Here is a 21,960-nt window from a genome sequence, read left to right as displayed (position 1 = left end):
ATGGCAAAGCCTTTCTAGATCCAGTGACCTTCACAGACATGGAAGAATGCATACTGGAGAGAAGCCCAATGAATGTCAACAACGTGGAGAAGCCTTTGCCACATCTTGTCTGCTTCACACATGTAAAAGAATACATACTGCATTGAAATCGTATGCATGAAAACAATTGGTAAACTCTTCTGTTATTACTGTTTCACTCATATACATGTAGGAAGTTTATTGGAGAAAAATCCTTTGAATTTGAAATATGGTAAATCAATATTTCATGTCATCCTCAAAGACAAGAGAGGCTCACCCTGCTGAAAATGTATGTGTGTGTGTGTTTGTGTGTGTGTATGTGTGTGTGTGAGAGAGAGAGAGAGAGAGAGAGATTGATCAATCGATCCACTGGGGATTTAGTTTGGTGATGCTCTACCACTGAGCTACATTCCAGTTCCCTTTTACTTTTTATTTTGAGACAGGGACTTGCTGAGTTTCTTAGGGTCTTCCTAAGGTGCTGAGGCTAGCCTCCAACATGGACTCTTAAGAATCAGCCTCTCGAGTCTCAGGAATTAAAGGCATACACCACCACATCCAACTGAATAACTCTTTAAATGTGAAAAATATCACAAATCATTCCATTTTCCCTGTTGCCTTCAAAGCCATCTCACTCACATTGAAAAACAAACCCTCTGAATTTGGGGGATTTGCTACATTCTGTCAGCTTCGTTTCCTTTCTTATATATGAAAACACTCATGCAGAGAAGCCCTGTGAATGTGAGAAATGTGGGAAATCTTCTAGTTTTCTCATTTTTTTCCTAAGGATTGGGAATATTGTTTTGGAATAAAAAGAATAAATCCTATGCAAGTAAGAAATATAAAGGGTTCAGCCCTTCCAGTTTTGTTCAGTTGTATGAAAGGACTTCTACTGTAGAAAATGCTGAGGATAAGCCATGTGAGACAGTATTCAGCTTTCAGAGTTTTCTCCAAAGGCATAAAAGAATTCACATCTGTGAAAATCCTTTTTCTATCTTTAAAAATTGCAGTAACACTTTAAACTTTCCAGGTCCCTTTCAACAGTATTTAAGAAATTACACTGGAGAAAAGCCCTGTATGTAGAAATGTGGTGAGAACTTTGCTTGTTTCAGATCCATTTGAACTTGTTCAGACTTGAGGAAAATTTTATTTGTTTATTTTTTATTTATTTATTTTGAGATAACCACTATAGGTGTGTGAAAATGGTGTGTGCCTTCATTTCTTTTTTTTTTTTTCTTCTTCTTTTTTTTTTTTTTTTTAATGTATTCAGAGGTAACAAAACTGCACCCTGGGTTGGGGAGGAGCATTGCATCAGCATGAAGATTTGAAAGCTACATGTTTTTCTGGGTTAAATCTCTCTTATTGTTAGATTCCATTTTCCTGTATTTTAACTCTTTTGTGTCGAATGTTTCATTACATATTGTGTATGTTAGTTTAGGCCTCTCCACTCCAGCCTTTGGTACAGATTGGTGAAATGTCTCTTCTGGTCTTCTTTCCTCTCTTTTTTTGTTCAGATTTCACCCAGGAGTGCTCTACCACTGAGTTTCTGTACAGTCCTTTTAATTGTTATTTTTTGAGATGTGGTGAGGCTGGCAGCTGGGACCATAGGGATGTGTCTGTGTACCCTGCAGCTGGCCTCTTCCTTTTCCTTGATTGCTTATTGATCTGTTGATGACTCTGGGACCACCACTCTTGTCACTTGTGCTTGTTCTAAGGCTCTTGTATTGTGCTGTATGTAGGCACATTAAAGAGCATTATAAAATAATGTCATTTGTGTATATTGTTTAAAGAGGCACTTTCTCAAAATATATTTTACCCTATACTTGAGTTGCTTTCTCTTTTCTTTTCCCAGTTCTGGGGACCGAATCCTGCCTTGTGCATGCTAGGCATGCATTCTAACACTGAACGCTCCATAGCTCAGGTGGTGAGTTTCCTGCTGCTGTGAGTGTGGACCCCACTGATAACCACATCAGCAGATGTAGCTCTGCAGGTGTTTTCTCCACAATTGTAGCTGATCTCTTTCTTCTTAAAGGTCTTTTATACCAGTAAATTTTTTTAAAAAAACTACATCCAACTTAGGTTTTCTCCCCATGAATAATACTTAGGTGAAATATGCCAGAAAACCCAGGCTTGATTTCTCTCTGTGTTTTAGAGTGCCTCAGTAGCCCTGGAAAAAAATTGAGTGATGGTTTTCTTAATACACATTACATGACCAAAGGCTTGGTAAGGAGCTTCCCAGTCTGATGTCCTAATATAGTGGCACTCCCTTCTCCACCAAATAATCTTAAATAAGCTTCTCAAGAGACCTTCACCATAATTTTCTTTCAACAGAATGCCAGAAAAAGATTTTGGAAAGATCTCAATGTGGGTTATAACACAGACTTCTGCTTTTGTGGCAAAGCTTGGAAGACCTCTGACCAATCTTACAATTGGTACACAAAGCACTTTCTGTGAACTAATCAAAACAACAACAAAAAATATTACCTTTATGTATACCCTTACAAAAAATATAAACCTCCATCCCTGTCCCACTGGATGTAAATAAAGATCAATGAAATTCCAAGCAGTGATCCAAAAAAATTTTTAAGTGATAACCCTCAGAACCCTGCAGCTAATCAATGTGCTCCTGGAACATTCCTTGGGTGTCTAGCCTCATGTGCCCTACATCACTAATAAAGCTACAGCCTCCAATCAGGTGATATTGTGCAGTACTTGCTGTGGAGAGGGCTGTTTCTGCTCAGGCTAAAGGATTCAGTTACTTGTCCTAAGGATTCAAAGCATCCTGAGCAAAACCTCACCCACAACCTATTTAGGTGTCATGGATCTTGTGTGATCATTGGTAAGAGTTCTTTACATATTTGTATCCAAATATTGAAGTTTGCCAACATGCCAGAGATGGGTTGATTGTCACTGCTATCTCTGTTCCAGCCTTTTGCTGTGTCTCAGTGCTCATTTGGAAAGGAAATCCAAAAGAGTGTGCTGTGGCCCTTCTTTTTTTGATAAATACTGCCTAAGCCATCCAGTAAAACTTCTTCTTTAAAAGATAGTTTTGAATGCTTCCCAGGATTTCCAAAAACTTTCTTTGCAGCTAATGAGTCAGTGTGGCAATTTTCTAGTTTTACATTTTTGATTTAGTAGAAATATTGCATAGAGGTGTGTGAGCACTTGATGCAGTCTGGACTTCTTTGTAATTGCCAAAGGCAGTAGTTGCAGACTTGTTCCTGGGCAGTGTGAGGGACTGGAGTGGATGCAAATGTCCTGGGGTGTGGGCATTGTTTGTAGGAGTTCAGTCTTGCTGAGTACATCAGTGTAGGAATCAGACTCCTAGGAGGGCTACAGAATCTCCTGACAGGACCTGCCTGTCCCTTTTGGACAATAGTGTTGTCATGTGAGCTGGCAGGTGGATGGCTACCTTCTGATGGATTTGGGTTTGTAGCTGAGCAAAAAGTGAGAATGTACAATGATTAAATGAGAATTAAAATCTTCTTTGTCATACCAAAGACATAATTTGGGGGCCAAACCTAATAACAAGTAACCTCTTGGACCTTGAAGCACATATTTTCCTTCATGTATGCATTTTCTCACAAACTTTTGTAGTGTGATGCTTATGTGGAACAAACTGAGATAAACATGGAGAGGTTTATTTAATGGTACAGTGTACTAGAAGTTTTAAAAACTTGCAGCAGGCTTAGATTCCACTATTGTTAAAATCTTATGAAAGACTCTGAAATTCTCAAAATTCTTGAGAATCCCCAGGTGCTGTGGCATACACCTGAAATACCAGTGGCTTAAGATTCTGAGGCAGGAGTATTGTGATTTGTTTTTTTTCACTTGTTTTGAAGAGAGAAAAAAATTTTTATTATTTATTTATTTTTTAGTTTTCAGTGGACACAACATCTTTATTTTTAATGTGGTGCTGAAGATTGAACCCAGCACCCCATGCATGCCAGGTGAGCACGCTACCATTTGAGCCACATCCCCAGCCCATCTTTTCATTTTTCTAAAATTTAAATATATATAATATATAATTTTTTTTTCCTAAGAATCAAACCCAGTGCCTCACACATGCTAGGCACATTGTCAACCACAGAACCACAACCTTAGCCCAAGGGTTGTGATTTGTAAGGTGGCCTCCCTGGATAATAAGGAGTACTGAACTCAGTGAGACTGTCTCTAAGTAGTAACTCAAATAATAAATAAAAAAGAAGGCTGGGAGGTGCCTCAGTGGTTGAGTGCCACTGAGTTTGATTCACAGTACCCCCAAGAAAAATGCATTAGGAACCAAGTTTTAATAAACCATATGATGGATGGAAGGGCTTGTCCATTATATTGTTTTCTTCTTTGGATTCTCAGGCATGGTTTATTAATTCAGGAACTCTGTAAATTCACGAATTCAATAAAAAGCAAGTGTATGGTTTTAAATAATAATAATATAGCAAGGTCCATCAGGGGCAGCTTCCTGCTCTGTGAACCCTCAGTAATTGGTAGTCATCACAAGTGGCCATAATGTCCTTATCATAAAGAGTTTGTGAAAGCTTTTATTGTGCATGAGTCTATGAAGGTGTTAAATGTACCTGTCTTTTCAGATCCTTTTGGTGGAGGAATTCCATATGGAGGTCTCTGATTTACAGATGATGTCATTGGAGAGCTCAAGTGAAACTGATAAGTGAAGAACACGTTACCACCTGGTCCAGTGAAGTCTAAAAAGTGTCAGATTTTCTTGTCTTTAAGGAGTGTGTCAACCAACCTTGGAGGAGGATGTCAGCAATTTACGATGTGCTCCTGCAAAAACGTTTCTGCTCAGGTCATTTGTGAAAAGCTGATGAGTAGTCTGAAAATGTATTTGGTCCTGTTAGTGATAAGGACAATTTGCATTAGAATGCTATTGAAATAGAGAAAACAGAAAATATTAGCCAATTCTGAGGCCAAAATATATACCAGTTGTGATTCAATAGGATCAGTAATTTTCATTATATTTGGTATTGGGTATGGATACTTACAGACAGGACCAGATCATCAAAGTAGCAATAATCTACCCAACAAATGTTAAGATAGAGAATATCTGTGTTTCTGTGGTTGGTATTTTATTTTTTCCTCTGTGATTATCAGTGACTGTGTTTAAATATTTTAGGATGCCCTGATAGAATTCTAATTATTTTCCATATTTATGAATTAGAAAATGTTACACTATTAAATATTCTGAGAAGGACATCATATTTTATAGGAATTTTTAGTTTCCATTACCTTGTTTTAACATATCAAAAAACATATGAAGTGATTTAATTAGAGATTGATGGTGTTTATTTATTTATTTTTGTTACTGGGGATTGCTGTGACAAGTGTGGCCAAAGTAGCAGGTTCTGGCAAGTTTTGATAGGACATTGGAAGAAATAAAGAGTCACACATGCAAAAGATACAACATCTGGGATCGGGTGGAGCACTGCTTTGTGATGGAGCAGCAGGTCTAAAGAATTATACCAGGGGGGCTGGGGATGTGGCTCAAGTGGTAGCGCACTCACCTGCCATGTGTGGGGCACTAGGTTTGATCCTCAGCACCACATATGAATAAAATACAAGATGTTGTGTTCACCAAAAACTAAAAATATAAATGAATAAATTTTAAAATTTATTGTTAAAAATTATCTCTCTCTTTAAAAAAAAAAGAAAAAAAAAGAATTACACCAGCAATCTTTATCGTATGTCTTTCATTGATCATATTAAAGACTATGCAAGCATTATTCTTTGTGTTTATGAAAGTTACACAGTTAGCAACAGTATTCAGCTATTTCCTCCATTACATTCTATAGTTGGAATGTGCAATGTTTTTTTTTTTAATATTTTTATTTTTTTTAGTTTTTTTTTAGTTTTCTGCAGACACAACATCTTTGTTTGTATGTGGTGCTGAGGATTGAACCCGGGCTGCACGCATGCCAGGCGATCACGCTACCACTTGAGCCACATCCCCAGCCCCTGGAATGTGCAATGTTAAGAGCACTGTGCAGCTCTCAAGAAAGTCCATCCTTTAAAGTTACTTTAAAGCAGCAGAACTGGTGAAACATTGTGGTTGACTTGGCAAGGAACTTTGTGCCTGAGAATAAGGTCAAAGCTGAAAAGTCTCCCACAACAGAGTCTCCCCCATGGAGAGCATTGCCATAGCAACCAGGCATCCTATACTTTTGCATAGAAACTTTTCCAGTCACCAAGCATACCACTGCCATTATGTCATTAGAGACCTCCATCTTAGACACTTGTCTCCCAATCACTGTCCTGGTCTCCACAGGGGATTGAACCCAAGGCTTCTTTACCACTGAGCTACACCCTCACCAAGGCTCCCCCTCATTTTTTCTTTCTTGAGACAGTGGTGGACTCTGTTGCCCAGGCTGACCTCACACTCATCTAAAACAAGAGCAATGTGGTCTCTGAACCTTTACCCCAATGGCAGTCACATTTGCTGTGAAGTCAGCTGAAATTGTTCAATTAAAGTAATGACTCTGGAATTCTATAGGATGTAACTACTGGTTTCAACCCATTCTACCAGGCCTGGTAGAAATTTACAAGTCCATTTTTATGTCTCCAGATCAAAGGAAAGATATTTTTTCAAATTTTCACAGATGTACCAATATCACACAGACCCTAAGGACTTGTTTTTTAGGGCAGGGATTATGGAAAATTCGTTTTAATTGTGTGCATCCATCCTGCCTTCTGATTTGTCTTCCCTGTTTTCTCTCTCACTCATTATAGTACAAGGTGTTCTTAACCACTAAGCCACATCCCCAGACTCTCTTTCATCCCCATGACAGTAGAATGCATATATATATACTTTGGTATATCATACTTGAATGGGATATCATTTCTCATTTTTCTGAGTGTACATGTTGCAGAATCATATTAGTCATGTAGTCAAATATACACATACAGTAATGATGTCTGTTTCAATCTACTTCTATCTATCCTATTCCCACATCCCTCTCCCCTCCCTCCCATCACTTCCCTCAACCTAATGTAAGGTATCTTGAATAATGATGTTGATCATATCATTGTATAATGAAAACCATCACATTCCACCATCCTTGCTAATCCCCTTCCCCCTCCAATTCCCTCCCACTCCTCTTCCCTATCTAGAATTAATCTAATTCTTTCATGCTCTCCCTCCCTACCCCATTGTACAAGGCTTTCACCTCTTTTGTTAAATTAATTTAATCCCTTTCAATTCTCATTACCTTATTTTTCCCTTCATTATTTTCCCCCAATATTCTCCTTCATCTATTTTATTCATTTATGGTTGATGCTTTCTACATATACAGTAAGGTGGAATTCACAGTGGTATGTGTGTATTACATTTAATATTCTCCTTTCCTGTCACTCCCACCCAATCTCCTTATACTCCACTAATCTTCCCTATATCTTTATGATATCCAACTCTCCTTTCCCTTTGTTTTGCTGTAGCTGCTGTCTGTGAAAGAAATCATTTGACCATTCATCAGTCTTATTTATTTCACATAGCATGATGTTGTTAATTTCTGTCCAATTAAATTGTGACATTTGTCAATAATATTATTTATAGCTGACTAAAAACTCCATTGTGTGTATCACATTTTATTACTCAATTCATCTATTGGGAACTGCATCCATAATGGGAAGTGCTTCCATAATTTGGCTATGGTGAATTGGGATGCTGGGAAAAATGTGGCTCTATCTAAATGAACTATTAATTAAAATTACAGATAGACAATATTCATGGCTACTCGGACATGCTTTTCTGATACAAATATGTCAGGCATAAGAAAACAATCCACTGTTGATCATTATATATAGGTAGTAGCATATTCAAATAAATGTTTCTTATTATGGAAATAGTTTTATTTATTGGGCAGATATGACTTGCATTTTTGTTTGCCTTTTGAAATCTTTTAGTATTCTATAATTATTATTTTTTTGCTATGGTTTTGACGTTTTTCTTTCTCCTCTTACAAAATTTTTTTTTCTTCTGGCAAAATATAATTAAAACCTAATTTACAATATTTAAGGTAGCTTATACAGTAGTCACAATTTTGTAAAATGATCACCAGTGTTTAGTTTCTGATATTTTTATACATAAAAAAATCAGTTCCCTCTAACACCTATTTACATTCTCCCAAAGAATTATTTTTAATTTTTGCATGCCTTGTCATTTTTAAATCTGTTTTCTTACATTTTTAGATTTGTGTAAATTTTAATACTGGTTGGTTCACTAGACAACAACCTTTAGAAAGATAAAAGGCATAACAATTTGCTCCTTATGGCTTTGACTTTTAAGAACGTACTGATACATGGGCTCATCCAGGGCAGGGCTATCAGTCTAGATTTCCTAAGGGCTGTTTGTACATTTCAGCTACAGTTCTTGGAACCATGGTGTTTGAACAGGAGGAATAATTTGGGGACTTTATGAATTCCAAAGTAAAGAAGGCTGGGCACTAATTAGAAACAAAGAAAAGTAAAGAATGAAAGTTTCAATAAAATTTATGCTTAAGGTACACTAGGATTATGATTGATTGTTTTATCTTAATGACATTAGAAATTAATGGGGATTGATAGAAATATTTCAAGTAGAAATTTTCAGACATTGAAGTTTCTACTACATATAGGAGACACAGAAACCCACTAAATTCTGTGGTTTTCCAAGAAAATGACTGAAATATCTGTCAAATGTCACTATGTTATCATGGCCTTAGTGGAAACTATTGCATTTGTTTTTGGTCTGCTGTAATCAAACCCAAGGTGTTGCACAAGCTGTACAAATTCTGCACCACTTAACTACAACCATAACTCCATAAAATATTATTGTGTAAATGTCTCTAAGTGAAAACCTTACAAGTTATTCTGTATTTATGCATAAATAATATACAATGAGTCATTAATGAATTAATTATAATAAAGGTTTTTTAAGATATATGCTTAAACTATGTAATTCTGTATTTTATATATTAATAATCAAAAATCTAAGTATGTACATATACAGAAGTCTATAGAAAAACAGATGTAGATAGATACACAAATCTCTCCATGGATCTGTATATATTTATTATAGTTTCTAATTATATTTTTCTTACTATTGCTCCTTAGGCATTTCTAATATCATTATATGTGATAGTGCCATTTTGAAATTCATTGTTTTCTTGCTCAGTGTTTTTTAAAAACATTATTTAGTTATCAATGGACCTTTATTGGATATTAGTTTATATGTGGTGCTGAAGATCAAACCCAGTGCCTCATACATATATATATATATATATATATATATATATATATATATATGTATTTGGCAAATACTTCATCTAGTTTCTTCTCAGTTCATAGCATACTTCAAAATACAGAATAGTTTTCAACAGAATAAAAATTCATTAAGTTTCTCATTTATAGATCCTGCTTCTGGCTTTGAATGTTCATGTCAAGGACAAAGCCATATAGAATTTCTGCTATGTTGTCTGACACAAGCTACCAATTTCACATTTTCTTTCAGATGAATGATTTTATTTTTTAGAAGTTGTAAGTTCTGTGTCAAATTCATTTATTTGCATACAGATGCCAAGTTATTTATGATTAATTAAAAATATTATATCATCTCCAGTGAAGTCCTTCCATTTCTTGTATTTTTTTGAGTTTCTTTCTAGGCTTTGTTCTATTCCACTAATCTGTTTGTATACTCCTTGCCACATATCTCACCTTTTGGGTTACTTTAAGTTCATAGTACATCTCAGCATCCGATATTTCATTCCTGTAAACTTATCCTACAGAATTGTTGACCACTCTATATGCCTGCCTTCTCTATATAGCCTTTAGAAGCCAATTTTTTAATATTTATGCAAAAACGTGTTAGGATTTTATCATGGTTGTGTTTAATTATTTATTAGAGATGTAAATAACTAATACTTAATATTGAATGCTCCTTTCTATGTTTGGTAGTTGTAGGGTCCACCAACTCACAGGAAGTTGATCAGCAGTGTAGATGACATTCTGGAACTTATAAGTGACATCAGGTTATGTAAAAGACTGCAAGTTTGAGACCTGAACTAGTGATATTTGTGCCAACCAGTGTCAAATATATGTTTTATGAAAAATTTTTTTAGTTGTTGATGTACCTTTATTCTTTATTTCTATGTGGTGCTGATGATCACACCTGGTGCCTCACACATGCTAGGCAAGTGCTCTGCCACTAAGCCACAACCCCCATTTGATTTTCTCCAAATTGATTTTCTGCAAATTCACACATTTTTTTAGAAAAATAATTTTTAAAGGGCATTGTTGGTGAGGACTCTAAACTGACTGCAGCTATGTGTCTGTTAACTGGAGAGAATTGTGACTCTGGAAGACTAAGCATTTCCTTTCTTTGCCAAAGGTATCTGAGGTGTGTGGACTTTATTTTCTTAGCTGCCCAGAATTACTCACTCACTTCTTAGGAATGAGCCACAGAAGGCTACAGTGTTACAGTGAGGGTGCTCCACAGTTTGGAAAATATATTTATTCTAACATGTCAGGATTTTTTTTTTTTTTGCATTTTGTGAACAGTGACTATAATCATCTACTAAGCTGATTTGTCTTCTTGTTGTTACTTTAATAAAATCTTGATACCTTACAATTCCAATTGGCTCAGTTATTTAAAGATTTTGCTATTGAAGATTTTTAATTAGTTATTTGTGTAGATGGGGTGATTATGCTCTGGTGTCAAGGTAATTCTTCTAATAAAGTAGCTATGTTTAAGTAATTAGGATCCATGCACATGCAGAAAACCCGTGTGGACACTTCTTGTGTGTCTTACTGATCTCATCTTCCTTTTGCACACACAGATGTTGACAGTCCTGTGCCTCTTATGACTAATAATTTTATTATGTATTTCTCACAACCATCGTTTTCCTTGGTTATATTTACTTGGTTGTATGAGTCTTAAGTAACTAATTGCTACTATTATTTTACCATTACAATTATATCAAAAGGTATCTTTTCTCTTATTAACCATTTCTTTGCCTCAGTCTTTTGAACACATATGTGTTGTTGCCTCTGCCTCTATTGTACCAATCTTATTCACTCGTTGAACTGCTTATAGAACTTGAAATATTTCAAGTTTGTGTTTTCATGAGGTGGAAGTGTCACTTTACATGTCTCCAAACATTAATATTATATGAATATTTTACACATTGGGAATGTTTCATGGATGATACTTGAAACTAACTGTTTTGGGGAGTTCAATCTATCTCACAGATACAAAGCAAAGAGAATAGCAGCCAGATTGTTTTCAAAAGCTTTTTTACCGCTCTTTTTGTCTCCCTTGGGCACAATCTCCTTTTGAGAATATCTTGGACGAATCTGATTTGCATCTGTAATGTCCACCAAATTTCACATTCACTGATAGCAGAAAAGTTAGGAGTTGGGCTTTTATTCAGCACTTGGATTATGGTATATATCATTCACTTCACTCTGATATGGAATACACACACACACACACACACACACACACACACACACTGTTTTGGACTTATGTATTTTCCTCTGAATTAGATAATGGAAAGTATATTTTTGCATAATTAAAGTCACTCTCCTACATGACAGTCGGTTCTACTAACTCTTAATTCAAACTAAAAACTGAATAATGGTTTGGACCATGTGCTATTGATCTACCAATTTTTATTTCAGGAGCCATTGACACTTGGGGACGTGGCCATTGATTTCTCTGAAGAGGAATGGGAATGCCTGGATCCTTCTCAGAAGAATTTATATAGAGAAGTGATGTTGGAGACCTGCAGCAACCTGCTCTTTGTGGGTGAGCATAACTTTCCTTCAAAATTCCTAATTATCATTATTTAATTTTTTTCCCTTGAAGTATTTATTTTGGGAACTTCTCCACAAGAATAAGTTTCACATTTGTGCTTTCAATAAAGAAGATGGGTAGTTCTTGGTGCTGAAAAAAAAATGTTAATGATCTTTCTTTTCATTCTTAATGTTTTCCTTTGTTGGCATGATATAAATTCTTCACTTGACATATGGTTTTCTTAGAGGAATGCAGTGTTGCCCACATATAGCAGAGGACATAGTTGAAGTAAAGGAGAAAGCCAAAACTCCAAAAGGTTGATTGAGAAGTTACCCAAAAGAAAAGATTTTTGAGAAGCCTTGATTTTTTTCTCTTGTTATCACAGAAAATCCTGTCCTGTGTTTTGTGCTTTAAAATTATCTGGTCTCCTGCTTTTCCTCCAGTAATGTATCGGAACATTCAAATTAACAACAAAACACTCCCCTTGCCTAGTGAGTGTCAATATTATCTGACAGGTCTTCCATAACATTTTAAAATATTTTTTAGTTGTTAATGAGTTTCCCATTTATCCATATGTGGTGCTGAGGATTGAACCCAGGGCCTCATACATGCTAGGCAAGCACTCTACCACTAGTCTACAACTCCAACCCTTTTTGCATTATTTGCAGGAAATTTTTACACATTTCTCAAGACCTCCAGGTCAACCCATTGTAATACATTATTATCATAAGTCAGTTTCTCTAATCTTATTTGTACATTTTTTTCACTAAAATTTTCTTATCAGTGTTCTTTCTGATATGTGTAGTGGATTTTCTGTGAAATTATCTGCCATGGAATGAATCTTAAGCTGGACAAAGACTGCTGTTTTGAGAGATGGTGTAAGTTTTATTAGAGTTAGAGGATTTGTAAAATAATACATCTGTGGATATTTACAATTTGGTTGTTTTTTTTTCCTTTTTCTTTTTATTGTGTACAGAGGGTTCAACCTTAGGGACTGGGTTTCCTCATATCAGTTAATTGCTTTACAAATTAAGATATGCATGACTCTGGTTTGTATTGCCAATCATATTATATATGCTTTCTTGTATAAATATTAAGCCTCTTTTGTCTATGACTTTTGTATTGTATCTTGATTGGCTTTTCATTCTTCCCATGTACTTAGAAATTGAAGTTTTCTATATGTAAATGTAATGGGGTCTGATGGCTGTGATACTCTCATGCTGAACTACACCCCAAGCTCCTTTTCATTCATAGTTGGAGAGAGGTTCTCACTAAGTTATTGAGGATGTCTTGAATTTGCAATTCTTCTGCCTTGGACTTCCTAGTAGCTGAGATTACATGCATGGCCGTCATTTGTATATTGATTAGTTTGTTCTTTTTTATAGGATGAAGACCTTAATAATAAAGACATTATTTTAAATGTAGCTTTGGAAAATATTGAAATTCTCTTTTATGAAATTTTGTAATTTTTATTATAATCAAAACTACAAAATAAAACTTACTGCCTCCAAAATTTTAAATATACAGTTCAGTAACATTAATTCAAATTGTTATGCAATATATCTCTAAAATGTTTGCATCTCAAAAAAAAATGCCTAGGAAACAAGGGCTGATTTCTGTCTCCCCATCACAAAACCATTCTCTTTTTTTCAGAAATCTTCTTCTTTAGTTTAGAGATGTCATGTTCTAGAATTCTGCAGTATTCTTTCTGTGACATTTCAGCTAAGTTTGTGTACACACATTTTGTAAAATATATAATTAGAATAAATTCCTTGACTTCAAAGTGTTATTGTTTCTATATTTCAAATTGGCTCATCATTCTTTTCAAGGAATATTTGGTTTGCATCCCCTGTGATGGCTCTGTTGAATAACATTGTAACAGCACTGATGTGTAATGTTTTTAATTTGCTATTGATGTGAGGGCTTATTGCCACACTATGAACTCCATTTACCTAACTCCATGTCTGCATTTACAATTGAATGCTGTAACTTTTAGAACATTTTTTTAGCAGGGAAAAGACTTCTTATTTGCATTTTGGGGGATATTCATATAATTTAAATGATAGATTTCTCTGCAAAAAAAAAAAAAAAACAAATCTTTTTAACAATGCGAGTTTGATGAATATTTCCTGGAGCTTCTAGTTAACTTTAAGAAGTATAAACATCTTTTAATTTTTATCTTTCCATTCTTGAACAACAGCATGCCCAAGTGTTCAATAAACTGACACATATTGAGTGATTTTTGAAAATCCCTACCACTTTTGACTTCAAATATGTATTCCAAGTTGGTTACAAAATAACTATCACTTAAATATTTATTAACCTTTTTTAATACATAAAATTTGTCTATTCAGCATAATATCCCATTTGTGATTAAGAACAGGGATTCTATAAGTCTACAGTAGTTTCAAAATATTTTCAAAGTCTTATGCTTTGCAATTACCATTTTGCTTCACTTTATTTCCCTTTTCAGTAAGTGGGGATTGATGTCTCCTAAGATGACAGTGATTCTTGGTTTTCATTCAACTCTCTCAATGTTTACTTTGTGTGTTTGGGAAGTAGGATGTTTGTTGTGAATGTATTTATTCTTAATTCAGAAATTAGGGAAAGGTTTCTTTTCTCTATTTTGCATCTTTTCAAAGGTTATTTTTAAATTTAAAATGTCTTCTATATCCTATTACAGTCTTAAACGATGGTTTGTGTACAATAATTTAGAAAGACCAGATTATGTTCAGTCACCTTTGTATGTGTCCTTCTTATATCCTCTTGCTTTCTGTATGTGTGTGTCCTTAGATTTAGAGTATCCTGTGGACTACCAACAGTTGTAATTTTTAGAGTTAATTCAGATAGCCAAGGTTTGTTTTGATCAGAATTTTGTAAACTTGCATTTGGCAACAAAAAAAAATCTAAAAACTGAATTATCTGACTCACATACTTTGTATGAGTTTCAACTTGACTTCACTTTATTAAAAAATTGAATATATTTATGTGTTCTTTCAAAATTATATTATAGTTACAGATATATATGCCTATTTACAGTTTTGTTTTTTATGCCTTTATCTTTCAAATTCTATTGCAAAATTACATATTTTGTGACCCATCATTACAATACAATACAATTGTCTGTGCCAAGACATGTTTAAAATTTCATATGACTTGTGATGCTGGGCACATTTACATTTTAGTATGAAGGATTAACTTTCATACTTGTGGAGAACAGCTAGTGTTGATGAGTAGTGTGTGCATTTTTATATCTTAAAAGTCATCATTTTCCTTCTCTTTTGAAATATAGTAGCTGTGAATATTATGTCTTGGTTAATAATTTTATTCTTTCATTTTTTTTTGAAAATGGCCCTGAATTTCTTTCTGTGTTGTGAAGTTTCAACCAAGGATTTCACAATTATATAGTTACACATTTCTAGGTGACCCATCTTTTTCTCTTGGATACTCTCAATATTCTGAGTTTAAAAACTTAGTTGAACACCTACTTTGAGTCTTTACAACTTGGTGATAATTGAGTTGCTTGGATGTTTTATTTTTCCTATATTCTGACATGAGTTTATTAGTGCTAGAAAGAGAACTTAAGGATTATTTGCCACTTTTCATTCTTTTCTTCATTTTACTTTGACTGGCCTTGAAACTTTTATCCTTCTGGCTCAACCTACTATGTTGCTGTGTACAACCACCCTTGACACTTTCAGACATCTTCTAAAGAATTTCTTTCAACACACATTTTCTGCTTATTACTATTAACAGTTCTTTACTAATTTTTATTCTGTTTTTGTGTGTTGGTTTAGTTCAGTAAACTTCATTTAAATGATAATTTACTATTCCCTTTGATTAATTCATAACTTTTCTTACAGTTGACTTAGCCGTGGTTTTTTTTTTTTTTTTTTTTGGTGGTAAGGAGGAACCCCTTTTTTGATCAGTCCCCAAATATTTGCATGTTTCATATTTTCTAATGAAGCAGAAGAAAGTTGGTAAATTTTTAAAATATATTGTGAAGGAGGAAAGGCTTTCTGTAACACAATGTATTTTCCTCTACTGTATTACTCTTCACAGTAATGTACTCATCTTGGATACTGTGAACACTAAGATGATTTGAAAATTTCTCAAAGTATTTTTCTGTGTACATTTTTCTTTGATTTATATATATTTTTTTCAGTAATGATGCACTTGGATTAAAGAATCCACTCCCCTGCTGATGTTCCTTAATTGCTGTAGTTTCCTATGTTTGCAAAATATACTCAGCCAAGTACAGTAAGTAAACATGATTGTTTTTTATTTATTTTTTATTTTTTTCAGCCATGACTTCTCATAATCCTTGAGAAATTTTACCAGAGCAGAAAATAAAAAAGAGAGGGAGAAGATATGGAAAGTGTGTCCTTGACTATTTACAACTAAGGAAACAATTCGAAAATATAGGTGAGACTAATTTTCAAAAATCGTATTGTAATAGACAAAACCAATTAGTAGTCTGTATTTGCAATAGAAATTTTATAGCCAAAATACACCATAAACAATTAATATCTGAAAAATTATTTAATGTATTCTAATTAGTATTAAGGATATATATATACACACACACACACACACACACACACACACACAAACACACACACACAAACACACACACACACACACACACAGCCATTTTTGATGACTATATTTCCTCTGAAAGGAAATGTGGAAAGTTTGAAAAGATATTTGGTCCATGCATAAGTTTTTAACTTAGCCAACTATAAATGTAGCACTGAGTTAAACTTCCCATCAAACAATTGCACAGAGACAATATTTAAGACAAATTTCTAAAAGTGATTCTTTTGAGAGTTTCCTTACAAAATGTCCATTTTTTTTGCAACAAAACAAATGGACAATATTAAGAATTGTAGAAAGGTTTCTACTTCCCCACTATTGCTCAATGACAATTCTGATATAGATTTCTGGAAAGTGCACTATATAGATAATGCTATAAGTAACACCATTAGCCATGTCTGTACCCTGAGTAATTACCAGTATATTTACATTGGTGATAAAAATTATGAATATAGAGAAACTCCTAGTAATTTTCTAAAAACAATTTACCAAGGTGAAAAATGTGGGAAAGTCTTGATTCAGTGCTCAAAAACTATTACTCATCCAAATATTCATAGTCAAGACAAAACTTGCAAGTGTAAGGTATGTGAAAGGGCTCTTAATGACAGTGCAGAGCTTGCTCAATAAAAGAGAATTTATAGAGAATGAGAGCCCTATACTTTTAAAGAAAATATCAAAGCATCAGCTTGCTCAACATCTTCTAAACACAGTAGATACTATGACAGTAATAAACCCTATAATTAAAGAATGTGGAAAAACTTTTAGTGAAACGTTCACAACTTGTTAAGCATCAGAGGATTTATACTGAAGAAAAGACCTGTAAATGTAAAAAGTGTGGTAAAGCTTTAAACAATTTTCAACTCTTACTCAACACCAAAAATTTATTCTGCAGAGAAGACCTACAAATGTGAAGAATGCAACACACTTGAGAACTTTACTCAACATCACAGTGTTCATACAGGAGGTATGCGATGCAAATGCAAAGAATGTGACAAAATTTCTAATAAAAGCTCCAATCTTATTTGTCACCAGTAGACACACACTGAAGAAATACCCCACATATGTAAACAACTTTGTGAATCTTTTAGTCAAAAACCAAGCCTTAAAAATCACCAGAGAATTCATACTGGAGAGAAGCCCTACAAATGTAAAGTGTGTGGCAAAAGTTTTAATACAAAATCACATCTTGATCGCCAGAACAGGATTCATACTGGAGAGAAGCCCTACAAATGTAATGTGTGTGGCAAAAGTTTTAACACAAACTCACAGGTTGATTGCCACAACAGGATTCATACAGGAGAGAAGCCCTACAAATGTAAAGTGTATGGCAAAAGTTTTAACACAAACTCACAGGTTGATTGCCACAACAGAATTCATACTGGAGAGAAGCCCTACAAATGTAATGTGTGTGGCAAGAGTTTTAATCAACAGTCATCACTTACTCGGCACAAGCGAATCCAAACTGGAGAGAAGCCCTACAAGTGTAAAGAGTGTGGAAAAGCTTTTAATAGCATCTCACAGCATAATTGTCACAAAAGGATTCATACTGGAGAGAAGCCCTACAAATGTAAGGGGTGTGGCAAAATTTTTAATACAAATTCACATCTCTATTGCCACAACAGGATTCATACTGAAGAGAAGCCTTACAAATGTAAATTGTGTGACAAGAGTTTCATTAAAAAATCATCAGTTACTCAGCACCAGCAAATCCACACTGGAGAGAAGCCCTACAAATGTAAAGAATGTGGCAAAAGTTTTAATCAAAAAATAGTACTTACTCGGCACCTGAGAATCCACACTGGAGAGAAGCCCTACAACTGTAAAGAATGTGGCAAAAGCTTTCATCACAAAGCATCACTTACTCAGCACCAGCGAATCCACACTGGAGAGAAGCCCTACAAATGTAGAGAATGTTGCAAAGATTTTAATCAACAATTATCACTTACTCGACACAAGACAAACCATACTGGAGAAAAGTCCTAAAAATGTGAAGAATGGCAAAGCTTTTAAAATTGAAGATCACATCTTACTAAACATTATAGATTTTATACTGGAGAGAAGTTTTACAATGAAAACATTGCATCACTGTCTTTAAAGATGAATCAACCCTTATTTCACAGTAGTTCAACACTATTTCACACCAGAGACAAGATAGCACAGAAATTATATAAATGTAAAATTGGTGACATAGTCTCCCACAGTTGTTCACACCCTACTCAGCACCTCAGAATTCATATGAGTGAGAGGACATGCAGAAAAATTTTTGCAAAGCTTTTGGCCATTGATCAAACATTTTTAAAACACTGGAGGATTTTTAACATATAGAAACCCAAAGAATGTGTCCAAGACTGTATTCAAATTTCTGACATTTTTGAATTTCTGACCTCATATCTTTAGCAAATGTGGAGTAGCATTTGTCCAAAGTGTGTACCTTAAATAATATCAAAATATTTACAAAAACACCTTGACAAATATAAAGATTGTAGTAAGTTTCTTATCTATAGCCCATCCCTTGAACTATTTGGGACCTAGGTGAAAAAAAATAATTTAAATGTAGAAAATGAGTAATTGCTTTTGACATTTGCTGAAAATTTTCTTAACATCTTAGCTGATATTGTAAAAATAAGGAAATACAAGTATAAAATTGTGCATCCCTAAAAGGATATAATTTTAGTATAAATCAACAATTACTGAAGAATCTCATTTTTCACAACTGGAGAAATAATAATACTCAGAGTAGATTATTGCCGAAGTCTCTTAAGATTTACATGAAATTTAAAATTTAAAATTTTCAGAGCCCCTTAAGCTTAGGGACACATAATCAGTAAACCACATGCAATTGTAAAACATTCTGTTGAGTAAATAATGCTATAACATCTTCATTAATTACTTCATATGTTTAATCAAGTATTATTTGGAGAATATTATTTATTTAAATTATATACTCTCTTGTTTGTAATTATGGGAAAATTAAGAGAGTTATAGGAAGGACCTAGGGATACTAAAATAATGCCCTGATATCCATAGTTTGAATTATGAGTTTAACATTTCACCTTATAGAGTAGCAGTATAACCTATAACATTCATCACTGAGGTGACTATACTCACCTCTAGTGTAGCAAAAACATCACAATTTGGGACCACCTCTTTAGTTTTCGATACCCAGTAAAAAAAGAGTAACTAGAAACACCTAAAATGATGACTGTAAAAAGAAAAAGACATACTGTAGGAGCATTTAAGCCCCCAATTTTTTATTTCATTATATATTTTGATGTTGTAGACCCTTTGGTTCTACTTAATAATTTATAATATAATGTTTGTTATTCTTAGTGGATTATACGATAGATAGCATGTGTCATGGTCTCCCAGAACCCTCTTAAACCTAGTAATTATAAGATATTATAAACTAACCATGTCCATCCTCAGATCTTATAGCCCCAAGAGCCCATGACACCACAGAGAGAGAAACACAATTTTGATTGAAATAAACCTCTAGACTCTCATCTACAAGTCCTGTTCAAAAAGTAAAAACACAATATTCTCTTCATATGTGAGCCTTTTGGGTCAACAAAACACCACCCACCAACATTTTATTTACTTTATTTGGGAAAATAAATATTGAAATATAATGATAAGTTCTAGGAGAATAATATTCACACCATTCTTTATTCCAAAGGGTAAATATCTAGGTTTCATGCTTATCTCCACATTATTTTAAGCAGAAAACTGGCTTCATTTTACATATGAGAGTTTAAACTATTTATAAAGCCAGGAGGGAAGATTCAGTCCTAGAGGTCTAAGGAAAATACTAAAGATGTTCCCTTTTCTTGATTGAATGATGTCTGCAATCTTTTATGAAACAGCCAAAGAATGCTGATTTCTCAATGCATCTGGCTGGGTGGCTCAATCATTGGAATCCCAATTTATTTAGTCATCTCAAGGCTATCACTCCCTCCTCTAGCATCTGACCTGTTCTTGGGAGGACTTGGTTTCTTCAGGGGATCACCAGGTCATGCAAGATGTTAGAATGAAGTTTTCGTTGTTCTAACTTGTCTTTATTCGGCCTCACTTTCAATATAAGTTAGAACAAGACTTCCGACTCTCACCTGTGGAGAGGACGCTCTGCTCAGCACTTCCCAGTCAGGACCCTGAAAAGATCTTTGGGACTCCCTAGTACATAGGTTCAGTGTTGGTGTTTTCCTAGTCTGGCAATACAGTTGCCTGTGTCTTTCACTTTTGCTTTCTCTCTTGCTTTTATAGTATTACTCAAGGAAACACTGTCTGGTGTGAAGAGAGTGTCTTCCTTATCTATTGGATCTGACCTGCTAAGTTGAGCAGCTCCCACATACTGAATGTCACATGTATGTGTTATCTAATCAGTAAGTAGTGTATCTTTCAACTGCATAATTTTTTATTGCATGGGGGAGGAAATTGAGAGTGCTTTCTTTGAGTGTGCACAGCACTATTCATAGTATTCATAACACTGCTATGTAATATTTCCTCTCTGCTCAACTTGTAAGTATTGTTCTTGTGCTGCTTTGTAAAACAAATAGAAAAGTGTTGTAAACCAAAAATTTTGTGATAATTGATAGTTTCGCAGACTGACTTGGGCAACTCTATTTACCATTGTTGTTTTGTATAGGCTAAAGGTAGTCTTTTATACTTTTATTTAACCTCAATGACATTACCATTCATTGAAGAGTTTTTAACAGAGTAGAGGAGAGTCTGGCTGTGGAGTCTCTAATCAAGACCTCCAGAGACCAATCATGAAGCAGGCCTGATTTTATTGTGCAGTTTCCATGTATATGTACTCAGGCAGTGCCTAAGCAAAATATAGACAGCCACCAATGCAATGACTGCTAACTGTCCTTTCAGTGAACATTCAAAGAGTGGGACTGCAACACAATGCCTCATGCCCAGAGCTGTGCTGATGGGGTAAGCAGTTTGCCACTCACATGCCTAGCATGGGGAGTGGACTGCCATGCAAACACCCTTAACCTATGCCCTGTATGCAGTACTCCATGCACTTGTGCCCACAGAGAAGCACCTCTGGGGCTTCTTCTTTCTTGACTTTAAAGAACAATTTCTCTTCTAGTTGCTTTTCTCAGAAGAAATTTAAAATAATAGTAATATAAATATCATAGTTGTAAGTTTGAACCCTGAGGTGTATTTTCAAACCCTGACAATTTACACAATCAACCCATGGTTCTCATATCTACTTCTCACAAAGAGCTGCCATTCATTCATTCAAGTATTGCTCAGGGTTTGCTCGTCGTGTTACTGGAAGGTGTGTTTTGCAGCAGAGGGTCTGCGTGATGGTGTCGCTCTCTCTGAAGTCTCAATTATTTCTCCCTAGTGCTCTTCATAGATTCCCAGCACACAAAGAGCCACGAGTAAGAGGTTTCTGCCGAGGCTGACATCAGTCCCAAGCCCACTTGCTTGAAGCATGACCAGGGTCAATTTTCCATCTCCCTTTTGTCTGTTAGTGAATACCAAGAGGACATGGGGAGGGTTGGCAGTAGTGGTGAAGCTGAATTGTGAGATGAGGACAACCCCAAGCTGTAAGT

The 21,960-nt window shown here is 34.8% G+C and overlaps 1 protein-coding gene across 1 annotated transcript in view; it reads left to right on the top strand.

Moving 5' to 3' along the window:
• The first annotated feature begins 38 nt into the window (after positions 1–38).
• LOC143640284 (uncharacterized) overlaps positions 39–21,960 on the top strand; it is a 56,736-nt gene continuing 34,814 nt past the window's right edge. Inside the window, 3 exon segments of the mRNA XM_077108135.1 lie at positions 39–122; positions 11,683–11,809; positions 17,286–18,390. Of these exon segments, the coding sequence (XP_076964250.1) occupies positions 39–122; positions 11,683–11,809; positions 17,286–18,390 (1,316 nt within the window).

The sequence above is a fragment of the Callospermophilus lateralis genome, chromosome 2 (assembly GCF_048772815.1).
Source record: "Callospermophilus lateralis isolate mCalLat2 chromosome 2, mCalLat2.hap1, whole genome shotgun sequence".
NCBI classification, from domain to species: Eukaryota; Metazoa; Chordata; class Mammalia; order Rodentia; family Sciuridae; genus Callospermophilus; species Callospermophilus lateralis.
This window is presented reverse-complemented; position numbering and strand designations above follow the sequence as displayed.